This window comes from Apostichopus japonicus, chromosome 22 (genome assembly GCF_037975245.1).
Source record: "Apostichopus japonicus isolate 1M-3 chromosome 22, ASM3797524v1, whole genome shotgun sequence".
In the NCBI taxonomy this organism is placed as follows: Eukaryota; Metazoa; Echinodermata; class Holothuroidea; order Aspidochirotida; family Stichopodidae; genus Apostichopus; species Apostichopus japonicus.
The window spans coordinates 9,920,575-9,936,879 of NC_092582.1; the positions used below are offsets into that span (position 1 = coordinate 9,920,575).

Sequence of the window (16,305 nt, forward strand, 5' to 3'; positions counted from 1 at the left end):
ACATCTACTTCTATTCTTCCTCAGATGGCCGGTGGTATCGATATGAACATGCAGAGTGACATAATGACAAAATTCGAAGAGACACTGTCGTGATATCGAAAGGATTGTAGAATAAGAGTGTTCCTTCCAGAAATTGGTTTGCTTGTATCCTTGTGTGCCTCATAGCTATTCTCAGATTTTAAGCCGACCTTCAGACATACTGCAGCGAATCACAGTACGAAATGGAGATTGAATTGCCTCTCCTTTTTCCGATGGACACCTGCCCTGACGTGAGGTGGTTCAAACTTGCTTAGGCCTTTTAAAATAATGTTTGGACCTGTGGGTTTATTTTAATTATATATGTATTATTTTTTTGGTCTTTTTTTTTTTTTTTTCGCAAAGAGATATCTCATTCCAAGAAAGTTTGTAGTATGTTATTTCTCCAATCTTTCTTTTCTTTTTTTTGTTTGGTTCCTCATAGCCTTTCCACACAGTCATAATGTAAGAGAGCCATGTTAAATCATAAATTGTTTGTACATTGTGGTGGAAAACTGCAACATTCACTTTACCCTGTAACATCGCTAACGATGATAATAAAACGAGTTGCAATTTTAAGAGGTTTTAGTCAGGTCGTTATGTTACCATGGAAACATCAATTCAGAGAATTCCTGTTCCCTTCCCTTCCCCTCACCCATCCCCCTCCTCCCCAAGAAAAGGATTTGGTTAATCCAAGCTATAAGGAACAGTACTCTATGATGTGGTTAATTAACAGTTTGGAGTTTTTAAAATTCTAACATTTTCCTCAGAAATTTTTCTGAGATGATGTAAACCGAAAAATAGGTGTCAATGTTTCCATGTTAGAGCTTTCAAGTAATTCAGAGAATGTGGGTTGTCAATTGAAATTGTGAGTGAAATCCTAAATCCTTTGATTGGAAGTGGTCTTACAAGGTGTTGCTGTTCTTCATAATATTCTGCTGAATGCTGTTGTCTTTAATGGTTGCAGACAGAATGGGAATTTACCACCAGTGGTAAATTTGGCTGTGATAGTGAAATAGTTGAAGAGAGGGCAAAACTGTGTCACCAGTGACCTGATAATGTGAAACAGGTTACCGACTTAGTACTGTCTGCTAGAAAGAGCCAGAGAAAGATCTGTGTATGCTCCCTTGACCGTTGATCTCCCCCATCTCCTGAAAGAGTTGTATCTGGTAAACTGTCATTTTGACAAAAGGACAAAGTGTCATAACTTTTATCACTCTTCCTTTCTTTGCATTCAAATCAAATAAAATAGAAAAAAAAAATATGAGAAAAAAACTCATACTTTCATGGGTTTTTGAAAGATATTCATCCTTTTGTAGATGGGTGACCTTTGACATTCAGATGTGAAGAATGATGAATGTTATCTTTGATGAAGAGAGTATACATTGTTTTAAATGTTTGTGCTTTTACAGGAAGTTAGCGAGAAGAATCTCGTCTTACCTGACGAGAGTACTTGACTAAAAAAGTGTGTGTTTTATACCTGTGCATTATTTGGTTTGCATATTGTTTCATAATTATAGGATCTGAAAACATTACATAATTATCATTTCCGATTATACATTTGTTTTCCCCTTCTTCTGTTTATTATTTTATTTTTCTTTCTTAATGATTGTACCGTAGTCTATTAGTGTATCCCTCATTATTTTTCTTTCTATATTTTCGGTTTTCAACAATACAACACATGGCAGGGCTATCGATTTCAACTGAGCAATGAACTGCAGAATGTGTGCATTGTACATACAAAAATAATAAACACAAAACAAAAGCAAAAAAAAAAACAATAATAATAATAATAATAATAAATAATTGTATTGAATTTTGATGTGAAAGAATTTTCAGTCAAAACTGATGAGTAACTTACTTATGGACATGTTTGGTTGTAGCTGTAAGGCATGTGGCAATATTTATCAATGATTTATCCTGTGGTGAATTTGATGAGGAAACCAGGTTAGTGGAGTTACAAGGAGGAGTGGAGGGGTAGGGGAGGAAAATGGTGAAGAGAGGGGGGAGGGGGATTGATGCGTATGTGGAGCTCTGTACCAAAGGTAAAATTAGTTACATTTTCCCAAATACAACAGTCGTCAAACTTGGGAGTTAGCAACTTATATTCTGCTAATTTATTACAGGTTGTGTTTTCTTTCAAAAAAATTATTCGGGGGGAGGGGTTAAGTGAATTGTTTCTGTATACTAATGCCGGCATAGGATTTGCTTTGCTTAGACAAGAAGGAATTAAAGTAAAAATTGAAAACCGTCATGCTATCAAATTTCAGTTTTTGAAGTCGCCACAAATGAAAGGTATTGCAAGATGCTTGGTTCTGTAGCGAGTCTGTTCTCTGGGCAATGCAAACAAATCTACCTTGACAACTTGATACAGCCTTTCTTATTATATATGGAGGTGTGTTCCTAGTTTATGATGAGAACTGTTAAGTGTTTGTTACAAAATGTCCCTTGCTAAAACAATAGATTTCGTCCTGTTTGATCGTCATTAACTGTTTTGTTAATTTAAGGTATAAGCTCTTCCTCTCATCTAGTGTTGAGAGGACCTACCAACTTGTACCTCTCTCTCTTTCTCATGAGGTTTTAAAACTTAACAGTAATCAGTTGTGTACAAATGGGATGACCATACTACCCTCATAGATGCATATAGTAGTAGTAGCAGCCAGTTTGGGACTTATTTTACCAGTTGTAATACCACTGTATACTGTCCTCTCATAAGATGTTTCAAAGCACTCGTACTGACAGTATAAACAGTTCTTACCGTTTATAGGAAAACAAGATATTCATGCTGTCAGTACAAATGATTTGTAGCGTGACGCGACGTGAAATTAACAGTCTACAAGAAGAAGACCAAAAAAACAAAAACTGTCCTAAGTGGGTTTTGTGGGTGTGTAGTTGAATAGAAGTGATGATTATGTTGTGTCAGTACACACCAATCACCATATTATCTCAGGCTTAATTGTAAGGATATGTCCACTTACACTTCCTTTTCATATATCCTTCAATAAAGAAGAAGAATAAGATTTCCTATGGAAATTGTCTAGCAGGGATGTGGATTATTGAGTGCATCAATGTTTTGAGTCAATAAGATTATTGTAAGCAGATTTTTACTTACTGAAATTAAAATATAACTCTTCATGAATATTCATAGCATTGTGTGACGGGACCGAATCTTGGTAGATATCTTCTTTCTTATTAGGTGATATAATGTAGCTTGAATTAATTATCAAACAAGTATAACACACAAGTACAGTTTGCATCTTTCCCATCTCACATATTTTGTTTAGCTCAATGCAATCCAAATTCTGATTGGCATTTTCACGTTTGTTTTTAAAATTAATTTCTTTGGGAAAAAAAAACAATATGGTGAAGTGTTTCCACTACTGCTGTGCATTCTGTTAGTAATTCATGTATATACCAACTACATTATCTTTGATGAGAAAGAAGCTTTTCCTTATCATCCTTTTTTTTCGTATCCATATTTTTGCATGTTCACAGAGTGTTGAATAAGTCTTATATATGCGATGCATATTCATTTAAGTATGTAGGGGGTGTGTTAGCTAAAATAATTAACATATTCATATGCAGTATTTTAAATATGTAGTACTGAAACATTGCATATAGAAAGTAGTGTTTCCGTATAGATAGATACGAAATGTTGAATATGTTTATGTATTGAATATTCATGTATGTATTGAATATGTAACTTAAGTATTCATAACCAACCATATATGATACATGTATGTAGTTGCATATTTTGATTTCTTTTTTTAATAAATTGGTGTGGATCTGCTACGTATGCAACAAAACAATTAAACTAATTATGGGTGTAACGTTGACTCTTTTATACTATGTTTCAATTTTGTTTTTCATGTAAAGTGTGGTAAAAGTGTAGTGAACCATTTCTGGCTTCTCATTGGCAACCAGTTTTACTTACCTTTCTTGCTCAGAGAAAGTGTGAAGGAAGAAAACAAATATAAATGATATTTCTTCTTCTAAAATGACTTAATCGACTATAATACACTCATTGAAATGACTCATTGAAATGACTCATTTATTGTACCCAGTGTCATAAAAGTACAATTTTTTTGGGGGTGTTTTTTCGTATCTTTTTTGTGTAATTTATTGAGTTAAATACCAAGTCTTACATAAGGTTTTTTTTCGTTTTTTTGTGCGTTTAAATCTATGCAAATATGTAAAATATCTTTTTATATATGTGGACTTGAGTAACATAACAGCACGTACAATCACAGTGATGAATTGCCCCAATTGTTTCCCCCGTACACCAATCTTTCGATTTCAGTATGGAATTACATGAATACAGTGAAATTGACTTTATGATAATATAACAGGGAATTTTTCTTCTTTTGTTTTAATGACCACAGTGATAGTTTATAAACACAGAGTAGTTTATGTCAGAATTCACAATCATTATTGTGGATGTTAATGACGGGTAGCGAGCAAGAGTGGGGAGGGGGTGGGAGTGGGCATTCTATCAGTATGGATTGGAGCTGAGTAGGGTTCTGTTATTGTGGGTGCTTGGTTGGATGGATCATTATAAATTGGGACACAAGGGATCCTGTCGTTGTTGATATATTGACAAAAGTGTTGTCCTGTCTTGAGACCTAAGGATGGCATTACTAATTACCCTAGTGTTTATCTCATGTGGGTCTACCGTGGGTCCAAGGTGCATTGACAATGATCACAAAGAGCCCTGTGACTGAATGTCTGCAACGTGAAAGGATTGCATATCTGGGGCTTCATGGGTATTACTACTGTCACTATAGGATTGCACTTGTACTACTTTGGTTGCCTTTAAACATTGATCAACTGTTAGTGCATGTTTATCGGGTCACCAAAGAGTTTGTGTAATGTGGCCCTTTAACCACAGTTATTGGGGCTGGAGGGCCTCGACATTTGTTTTCTCTCATAGTGCGGTGATAGCTTCACAATGGTTTTGCCAGTTTGGGCTATTAAGTTGCAGGTAGTAGTGGAGTGGTAGCTGTTTGAATTGCAAAGGGTATGCCATTGTAGTTGTTTTTATGACTCATGTCTTCTGGGTGTGACATTGTCACCGTAAATGGTGGTTCCGTTGTTTTAGTTGCTATCGGTAGGGATGGGTGCTACATTATTAACATTTGTTAATAAAATAAGAACGTTTTATTCCTTCATTATATGACTTTGTTGAATAATCACTTGAAATTACTATTATTTTTGTGTGTGTCTATTGTTGGTAATATTCTTTAGCACGATTGGTAGCTACATATGTTGTAGTCATATGTGGTTTTATTATTATTACTATTATTATTATACTCGTTTAGCAGTATATGGTATAAGTCATATGTATGTATGTGTGTATGTATGCGTGTGTCTGTCGGCTGCTATAGAAGACAGCGAAGCCTGTACCAATCCACAGTTATGTCATTGACTGTCCGTTAACTTTCTTTATGTATTTTAATTTTCTATCCCGGAAATTTCTCGACATAATTTACGCGAATCGCGTGGAGAAAAAGAAATGCATTTTGTCTCTGTTGTTTCCATGACAACCATTCAAAATCCATCTTTCTGCAAATGGTTCTTCTTCTCAACGGGTGAAATTGTGTGGCAAGAAAGAAAAAATAGTCTATATACCTAAAACCTCATTGAAACATATTTTCCTACTTATAAACTAGAAATGAAAATTATTAAACCTTAAAAAAAGAAGAACGTCTCTATACTTAAATCGGTTACGTAAACATTTATAGATGCATGCAGGTTGCACAAGTATAGGCATAACAGCTGTCACTATAATACTAAAATGTTAAGTATATCGACTTCAAAGTAATAACCCTACTAATATGAAACAGCACTTCTACATATCCAGTTGGTAAAAAAAAATGAAGATCTCTTATCTACACATAATTAACCTCCTTCTTCTTCCTCATTTATTATTATATAATTTTTTTTTTCCAATTTAGTTTGTATTTTGTATATTTGTTAGTTTTACGTTACTTTTTTTGTTTAAAAGTAAAACCAGTACCTAATACGTTCTGGGGTTTTTTTTCTTGGTTTTTTTTTTGTGATGATTGTGCTTTGTTGAAGTATAAATGGGAAGTATTTGAAATTTAAGATAAAAAAAATCAATAACACAAAAGAAGTAGAGAGATGCTAAAGATGGAAGTAGTATTAAAATCAATTGTGTTTTTGTTCTTTTTTAAAAAAAAAATTAGTTCCGGTTCTTCATTACAGTTGTATTACGTTTCTTGCTTTGTTTTCGATGGGGTGGGAGGTTATAATACCGTGACGACTTGCATATTCATCAATTATCCATGATCCCCACTGACCGACATCCATTCGTGGGTTTGAATCCCCGGCTCCCACCCCCCCTCCCCCTCGCCCGGTGAACTGGTGCATGCTATTAATGAAACGGGGCGGTGTATCCCATTCATGTTCATCTTGTTTGTGCGAAGCCTCAGATCCAGAGAAAGGAGGATGCGCTGTATTTAGTATTAAAGGATATATTTAAATGGTTTCTTACTCGTACATAATTCAAAATATAGAGGGTAACTAGGAGGGATTCATTATTGTGTGCCTCCATTAAGATATTTTACGGGGAAGTTTTTTAGCCATACCGTAGTGGAAAGCTAATGCAAGAAATATTGCCAATTATCAGCGAAATGGGGGGGGGGGGGGAGGGGTGGGCGGCTGTTCTTGCAAGCATTTAATGACAATCGGTATTATAGCCTGATTTTAGCGTGCCATCTTCCCAGTACGTTTCCATACGTCGAATCGACAGCAATTAAAATCACATCGATACACTTTGTTAGGGGTGAAGGCGTGGGGTAACCTAGGCAGGGACGGCGGAGAAGTGTCTATGCTTGTTCATTTTGACACAGTGCACCCCTAATTTTACCCATCGCAGTGATCATATAGTAGCCATTGCGAGAACCCAAGATGAATCACGACAATGCACCACTACGCAGGGTAAGCTTTTGGTCCTTTTCGGTCCTCAGGACAAAAGTTCTGCGACTCGCGATACAATTTTCAAAACCTGCGTTGCGGCCAGGAGAACCTTAAGGCCAAAAAAAAAAAAAAAGACAGAAAAATTAAAAAAAAAACATGCAAAATGTATTATGTAGTATTTCCATTTCACGGGAGCATGTAGCAACTAGCTACATCTTTAATTGTTGCGGCCCGTCGTTAACGTAGAACCCTACCCCTCGAATTGATCCCTCTTCCGCCTCCCCTAAACCCGTGTACGCTCCTGATGGCAATATAGACACATGCATAATGTATGCCTTTAGCCTATTCGTATTTCCGGGAAATTAGGATCAACAGTGTCCGTTGTTCCCAGGTAGTATGTTGCTGTGGTATGTCTTCCTTTTCTCCGTCCCCCCAAAAAACAACGGTATGTTTATGTTTACGAAATAAAAATGTTTACTTGGAAAGCTTATAATACCAAATGTTTCTACTGCACCCAGTTGGGACAATTTTTTCTATACTGTAGTGTTATGTCCCGCTTCAGAGCACTCGTATTGTCAGTACGAACAGTATGAATATCATGTTTCTAGCAGATCAAGGTTACGAACTGTTTGTTCTGACAGTACCAGTGCTTTAAGAGCATGATATTGGAGTGCAGTTTAGAGAGATATTAGCATTAGGCAATTGTCCCAACTGGCTGGGCTAGTTACACACTATATGAATATTCATGGTACTTATCAATGGAAAATCTGGCAATATAATTCCTTCCTTTCTTGAACGTGTTTAATTGAAATCCGATTGAAACTGCTGCTTATTAAAACTATTTGCAATTTTTGCATCACTCTGTTTTCGTTGAAAGACAACCTGTCACCGCGACTTGGTTATACATAACGCTGTCGTTTATAATTAGGCATACATCTGAAAAACAAGGGCGCCACCATTACGTCTGCTACTTGGTTATGTATATATTTATACATATATTTATATATAGTTGCGGTGCAAGCTATAGCCCATCGTGATTTACCCTACAAACGTTGAGGTGCCTGGTTTTATCCTCGGGGTTGGTATACTGTAGACTAAGGTGACGAAGTAAAGATAAGAGGGGCCGAGAGGTCAATTAACTACTCCTTCCGAGATAGGTGGTCGCAAGAGGAGGTAGCTGTCACCGGAAGCTAAATAAGAGGAGGAAGGGAGAGAAAAGAAAACCCGGTCCTGTTTGAAATTGTGTGGATAATAAACTTACGTCAATTCGATTCCATTCAGACTAAACCACCAAAAAAAAAAGAAGTTATTTTTGTATCATCCCTGAAGTGTCAGGTGTACTCAAGCGCTCTGTTATCAGACGTAATGTGTTCAGCAAATCATCAGGACTATTTGACTTGATGACAAGCGTTCTGTCGTTCAGCCTGGTTCAAGTATAGAGAGGGGATCAACTAAGCTACATATAGCAATATATAAGCTACCGAATTCGCTCTGGGGTACGTACCGCCCACAAGCACAAAGCTACTCTAGTACATCACTGAATCGGTCCATTTCCTACGTGACAAAGTTTTGGATATTTTTAAATTGTGACATTTTCAGTCGGCATTTGCTCTTTTGTTGGGAACGTCCGATATCAGAATTATTATGTTTTCACAGGAAGATATTAAAACCGTCGCGTTCTGTTTCCACCTATAACTATGTTTCTAATAAAGGTCACGGAATTGAATAACGACAAATGGGACATAATTAATTTTCAGGCGGAATTTTCTTTTCTATAAAAAAGCGAGGCAAGAGTAAATTATTTTAGATATCACTTGCGAAAGTGTGATTCAGAAAACTTTCATTCAAAACTTAATCATCATGACGGCGAAATGGACAAAAGTGTGGCTTTTTGCCTTGCTGGTAATGAACTTTTTGTTACTTTCTCCATTATTGATAAATGCCAACGAAGTCGTTGGTGAGAGGTCCGAACCAGAAACACAGCAGCGAGTTGAGAAGAAGTCAAAGAAAACTGCAAAGTTTAAATTTGATCAGAATTTCTTCGAAGTTACGATAAGAGACGACGTTGAAGTAGGTTCAACTATCATAGTCGCTTCGGCTTCATTCAAGAAGAAGAAATCGCGTAAGTGTTTCTTTAATTATCATTTTTATTGAAGACGTAGGAGGCAGGGGCGCTGGGGGGGGGGGCTGCAGCCCCAACCCAACTTTTTTGGTGAAAATTCGGGCAATATTGCTGAGAATTTTTCGGGCACCTAATGAAAGAAAAATAATTTGCTATGTGTTTTTCAATGATTAAACTGATATTATTATGATCATTGTTATTGTAACGACTTTCCCAATAATTATAACCAATATGGAAGGGTAATAACACGGCACATGATTGTATGTTATTGGCATCCGATGTCAAAACCGACGCATGCCTATATGATATGTACATTAACATGCTAATGAGCGCGGAAAATTTTAGTAATATTTTTCGGGCAAGTCGTTACAGCCCCCCCCCCCCTTCCAATCAAATTGGGCTCCTACGCCTATGCCTATATAGATTCATAGCTTTCGTAATGTGTTATAGACCCACCCCCACCCTCTTCCCATCACTGTGAGAGTTGTTGCGGTGGTGACGGTCAATGGAAGGGTGTGGTGGTAAACATCACATATATGAATGAGCGTGTAACTTATGCTGCCTCAAAATGCAAGCTAAAATTTAAAAACTATATTAATATCAAATCTATACTTGAAGAATATGAACATTTAATATTGACTGAAGCTTTCGAAGTTAAAGCAGCTTTATTGAGTTAATGTTGGTAAATGTTGCACTGCAGTTTAATACTAAACTCATAAATAGAACAATTAAGGCTATTAGCTTGAATTCCATTTCATTTCAAAATATATAGTGGAGTAAAACTAAAACTGTTTGAAATATTCCAATTTGTGTTTAAAATATGTTGAATAGCCTACTACAATTATCTTGTTTAATTACTTCCTAATCAATCTTCATTTGAGGTCAAGGGTGAGAGTAGTCTACTCAGAGTACAGAAATCGCTTTAATACTCGGTAATATAATAAGGTACCGGAATGTTAACAAAGCCAAACCATGATGAAAGTAGGTCAATTCAAATGTATATACTAGCTTCAGTTTGGCACTGTCGTAGAATTGAAAGTTTGTCCGGACGGATCTTTTGACCATTTCCTATCAAGTATTGTCAGTAGTACTCTAACGATGATTCTTTGTTGGTTTTGTATGTCTGTATGTCTGTATATTGAGTAATGTCGTACTGTTGCAGAAAAAAACATATCAATGTTTCACTTAGCTACTAGGAGATCTCGAAATGGTCACATCAATGCAACGAGCAGAGTAGTACGACTGGGGAGAACTGGGAAAAGTGTAAAACTGTTTATCTGCCCATTTACTAATCATTTACTAAATAAACGACGTTTCTGTGGTCTGGGTGGGAATGGACATTTTATTTGGGGGGTGGGGTGGGGGGTAGGGGAGTTCATGTGGAGGGGGCTTCTTTAATGCATATAGACAATATATCCATATCTTGAAAGCTTTGGCTACATTATTTAAGCGCATATTGTGTGAAATGAAGAATAACATGTCATCTTCAACGGTCTCTCTACATACGAACATACCATGTTATGTTAAAGTTCATTTACGTATGTAAAACCGTCGTATCTACCATAACGCATATTGTCTAAACAATAGGGACATACGATAGGGACATTTCTCACCTTACTTTGTGTGCACTATATGTGTGCACCTTTAGACTGTACTTCAGAAACAGTCACATGTATACACTTAAAATTGATCGATTCATCATGACCACTTCACGTTTACAGAGGAAACATTTAACACAGACTAATACCATAGCGAAGAAGGTTGGCAGTTTTAGTCAAGCAAAATATACTAAATACACTTTTCTTGGTTTCTTATAGTCCTTACAAAGTCAAATGATCGCATTCAAGAAAAAAAAAAGAAAGAAGGGCGAAAATAGCAAAATGAAAGAGAACAGTAAGAAAGAAAAGAAGCAAGCAGGTGTTGATCGTCTGCAATAAACCGTTTGGATTTTTGTAGTTGTGCAGCGGGAAGGTGATGTAGAACAAACAGCAGGGTCTTAATTAGGGTTAACCTGTTAGCACGTTGACGTCATATGTGGCCCAGTGGCGCGTTGACGTGTTAACCTTTGACCTCTTGCCAGCCATTTCCCCCCATTTGCGGCAGCTCCCAGGTACATCATCAACTCGCTTCGATAAAAGGAGGCTAATGAAAACATTAGTCGTCTTATGTTGCAAATAAAAGTGACATTTTTTTTTAATATCCTGTATATTTTTTGTAGCACATTCCAAGAACTGAATTATTCAGTCTATCGTGAACACATGTCCCGCCGTGCTAGTCAAGTATATAATCTCCAAAATATAGATATTTAGGACTTAGAAAGTTTATTTTCTGTCTGTCCCCTGGCCTGTTGACTGCCTGGGAACTTGAAATAATTGGACCCGGATGGCCTGTCCTACGTAATGGAAGGTGTGTCTCGTGAATGTTTCAGCTCGTTTGGTATGTGGTATTGCTGGTACAGGTCATATTGATACAAAGATTTGCCCAAAAAAAAAAGAAAAAAAGAAAGGGTCGGGGCATTTGCACTTTTAGTTCCCGAATTTTGTTCGATCGTTTATTTTTGTCAGATACGGTCTTGTCATCCCTGGAAACTTAGAGTGGTTCAGAGAGATAAGGGGGGGGGGGGTGCGGGAAGGAAATTGGAAATTGTATATACACGCTAAGAACGATGTAGCAAAAATTGCCCAACATTGAAGAATATAATTACTAGAAATTGGGGAAACATAGCACGTGAAACTTTTTTAGCATTTTTTGCTTAACTGTGTTTAGCACAGGTTTTTCCTAAACTTTTGGGTAACATTTTTCTTAAAAATTGGGCAAAACTTGAGTTGCTAAACTATGGGCAATGTCACATTTACCCAATATTTATGAAAATTTTTACCAAAAAGTTTAGGAAAAACCTGTGCTAAACACAGTTCAGCAAAAAGTGCTAATAATTCTTACGTGCTATGTTTCCCCAATTTCTAGCACTATTATATTCTCCAATGTTGGTCACTTTTTGCTACAGTTGATTTTTAGATTATACAGCAACTACAAACATGCAAATCAAATCACAGAATGGACCAAAGTAAGTTTCTGATTTATTTTTCACTTTCTCTTAAGCAACATTTTGCAATTTATACAATTTCTCTTGCAGTTACTTATTCTTTTGTTTTTTTATCTTGTGATATAAGTTTTAAGTGTATCTGCACATATATAATACGAATACATAAACATTCCCCAAAAGAATTTATCACTTGGGTTTAAATTGAACAAGCAAAAATGTGATACCAAAAAATTAAAAATTGTTATCATTCACTGTAAAATGTAGCCTGTAAATTTTGTAGAGTTTGCAAGTAAACCAGGCCTGAAATCTTTGACCAACATGGCAAGAGTTTGATGATGTTAATGAAATTCCTTTTCATAGTGGGGTCATCCTTTTCACTACTCTATTTAATTGAAAAATGTAATATAAACCCTAATATCGTTGTTGTTGTTATTATTATAACTGTTTGTTTTTCAGGAGGTGGTAGATGTTAAGTGACAGTTTTAACAAACATATCTAACAATTAAGTTTTCATTGCAATGCTAGGTCAGGAAAATCTCAGGGCCTGGAACACAATACATGGAGGGCTTTTGAAATTGAGCTATATATATCCAAATGCTTCTTGACTTTGCAATCCCTGCATGTGCAGGCAGAGTACCTAAGTTTTTATAGCCTCTGCTGATGTCAACTTATGATATACTTCATACCTCATATTAAGTATCTATGCCTAAATAAAGAATTCATCAAAATAACAGGTTTATCAATACCACTCTATCTGAGGACTTCAAACAACCCAACAACAATATGATTTCACACGATACTAATTAAGAAACCAAACAATTAAACAACAATGTTGACCAACAAAACCCACCATATTCCTGATGGTCAGAGACTTGAATCATTCATGTAGTTGGACTAATAAATCATTATATGGTAATTACATGTTATGTTGATCAAACTTACAATGTATAACCCATGAAATATCTTTATGCTGACTGTCGATCAAGCTAATTAATTGTAATTAACTATCATACTATTTGTGATGTCAAACTAGTCAGTCATGTAGCTTACATAGTAAATCAGTACCAACATGGCAATGGTAACCAAACCAATCAGTCATAAACAATGATACATAATATCACAATCAAGCTATTCAATCATAATCAACTGCTATATTAATAATACTATTCAGGTAAACAATTCAATCTTAACCATCAAACTAGTCAAGTCATGTTGAATGAAAGTGATAAACTAACATAATATTCATGAAAAGCGAACTTAATCATTCCAGCAACAAAGTCCATTATAGAACTTACAACAGAAAAGTTACAAACCAACACAGTAGAACAGGGTTATCAATGCAGGCAGTTACACGTATAGCAGCTGGTGGTATAATACTTTACATTGAGTTGTAATAGGCACGGAAAGCCTTCACAGAGCTTATTTCCTTTGTGATAGCTGTGTTCAACTTATAAATAATGCTTTGCAGAAATTGCCATGATGCCTCACAGTCAGGCTGATACTCAATATCGAACACAAAGTGCATCTTGAAGCATGTGTCAATGGCTTTCAACAGTGAGGTTGCAGGTAGAGCCTTTCTCTCAATCAGCACAAAAAATTGACGAGACTTCTGCTTTAAGTCCCAAAGAACTACAGTAAATTGCTATGGATGTACCGTTTCATCTATATCTCCACAAAAGGACTTGATGTTTGTCACGTTCTGTAATGATAAAGGATGTATAAATCATTCACATAAATGCTGACTGAAAGTGAGACACAGCTGACCAACAGACAGACAGACAACAGACTAATGGCAGATATAACGATGGAAAAAGTGTAGGCCAATAATTTATTTCACGATAACCATAATAAATTTTGTTATTAGCATAAATGAATGCATATCAGACAAATGGCTTACTGATATTGGCAACTGAGTAGACATCACTGTAATGAAAAACATTGACAATACTAAACATTTTGTGACACCAAAATTCATGATATCCCCTGTTGACCGATGATACCATCAAAGATATGAAAAAACTTGTGATACCTTGAAGTATCAATATCTACTAACTGTGTCATAACAAATAATGCTACAAATATTGTGAATAAATCTTGGTTTAACAGCATTTTGTGGCATATCACAAGTGTAGCTTCACATGGTCATAGGGTGCCAGCAGATTTGCATAAATATCCAGCTTACATCATCTATGAACTAATGAATATTCAATACTTACAGATCGGATGTCTATGAATGCCTTTACACCGGCAGAAACTGACATAGATCCTCTGCCCTTCTTTCTCTTGTGCCGACTCTGAAATACATATGGCAGAGCAAAAAATCCAAGTTCCTCTTCTGTCACTGTCAAAACGCAGAAAATAAAAATGTACATATAGACTGTTATACGAACTTGCAGGGTTTTATAAATAGTTGCATAAACCCCTCGTGAGTGCACTGCCCTTAATCATGGGTTGCCATTTCCATTTTACTGCAGGGATGGGATGCCCAAATTTTTAGGGGTGAAAAATATATGCTAAAACATAAGTCAAAGGCAGTTGATTAAGGGAATTGCTCAATGTGTGTGTCTCCTGTGTGTGTCATATGAACCTTGAATTTACCAAGGTTTTACAATTGGTAATATAGACAATTACATCCTTCTTTTCACACACAAACACACACATACTTCATACTATTAGTCAAAAGCTGTTTGTCTAAATTTTTCTCCTTTGGTAACATTACACAAAACTTTTTTACTGGTTTGTGATGCTTAATCCAACTTACAAAGTGTGCAGTCCCAAGGAAGTTCTTTCATCCATCCTGGAAAGTTCTTTTCCTATATGATAAAATGACCTTGCAGACAGCTGGCCACTTCTCATACAATTTTTCTGTTGATTCTGGTTGAAGTACTTGGAAATCTTGTTCAATCTGTATATACATTAAGATGGGAGAGTAAAGAAAACTATTCACTAAAGGAGAGCATTTGGAGAATGGAATGGGAAATAATTTGGTAAATCACTGATTGCACTGACGTAATGCTGAGGTTAGTGCAATGTCAATCACACAAAACTGGTGCATTTAATCTTTCAGCTTTGACTCAGCAAAACTGTGTATTCATCTTTTTGGAGAATACCGGTTAGTCTTATTTCAGCTTGTCACACTGCATATATCTGTAGGCCTATATCTAATCCTTCATTTACCACCCCTGTAATGATGTGCATGAAGCCTGAATGAATTTGCAAGGGCAGCCAAAATGTAAAGTATTACAATAAGACATATATTTGTCTTCCAAACTCAACCATTACCATTTGTGAATTAATAGCACAAACCTGGTATCAGGTCATCAATGCTCCAAGATGTTGGAAACATCTACAATCCTTACAAAATTGGTCAAACAGCTATTATCAAGGAATGTTCTGAGTCAATCACTGTTCAGCACAATATTCTTAAAAGTTATGTTAAAGTTGCATTCTTTCAATGCTCCAAGCACAATTAATTCAAGAGCACTGTCATTGAGACATAAGAACCCTCCCATTCTCAACAGCTGTGACTTAGGGAAACAGCTACTTCCATAAAGCATCACAAAAGATAAGCTGCAGAGGTAGAAATTAATGAACAAACCCATTCATCCTAGTAGCATTTACAATATGCTGATTTTTCAATACTTACCATGCCTGGAAGTAGTATCTTTGGATACTCCACAAGAGCTTCTTTGAAGCCTTTTGATTTGATCAGTATCTGTCTTCTCTTTGCTGTCTTTAGCATGTACTCTTCCATAGTAGCACGTGGCTGCTCATTATGTTGAAGCCACGTCTTCATCTTTTGGGTGTCCTCCTCAGACACAGAATCATCTGAAATCAGAATGCAAAAATGCATAGCGGTTTTAATTAGGTAATAATAGGGTTCTATGGTCCACCTACAACTAAATATGAGATCTGACTAAATATGAGATCTGACTAAGCTTCTAGTCTTGAGCACATACACACATGCATATACCCACGCATACACACGCATACACACACACCCACCCACACATAAGCCACTATGAATGCATATGCTTCTCTTTACATTGAAACCATAAAACTAAGTTGTGATGAAACTTAATGTTAGCACCGAAATAGACATACTATTGGTTGAGGAAAGCATTTCTTATTGTAACACTACTTTTTGAAGACAGCAATGTGATCTGAATGTAGTGAAATTCAATGC

The 16,305-nt window shown here is 36.1% G+C and overlaps 2 protein-coding genes and 1 long non-coding RNA gene across 7 annotated transcripts in view; 2 read left to right on the top strand and 1 right to left on the bottom strand.

The window, feature by feature from the left end:
• LOC139964015 (bromodomain-containing protein 2-like) overlaps positions 1-6,183 on the top strand; it is a 37,761-nt gene extending 31,578 nt beyond the window's left edge. For all 5 annotated transcript variants that reach the window (XM_071965310.1, XM_071965306.1, XM_071965305.1 and 2 more), the window contains exon 24: positions 25-6,183. In XM_071965310.1, the coding sequence (XP_071821411.1) occupies positions 25-93 (69 nt within the window). In that variant the 3' untranslated portion in view covers positions 94-6,183. The remainder of the gene's footprint in view (positions 1-24) is intronic.
• A 1,794-nt stretch (positions 6,184-7,977) lies between these two features.
• Positions 7,978-16,305, top strand: part of LOC139963545 (cadherin EGF LAG seven-pass G-type receptor 3-like) — a 78,453-nt gene continuing 70,125 nt past the window's right edge. Inside the window, exon 1 of the mRNA XM_071964396.1 lies at positions 7,978-9,076. Coding sequence (XP_071820497.1) covers positions 8,815-9,076 — 262 coding nt within the window. The 5' untranslated portion in view covers positions 7,978-8,814. The remainder of the gene's footprint in view (positions 9,077-16,305) is intronic.
• LOC139963876 (uncharacterized) lies at positions 13,765-16,012 on the bottom strand. Its single transcript, XR_011791785.1, has 4 exons — positions 15,766-16,012; positions 14,881-15,024; positions 14,336-14,460; positions 13,765-13,818 (listed from the first exon to the last, which is right to left on the bottom strand). It is a non-coding gene; the product is annotated as an uncharacterized lncRNA (long non-coding RNA).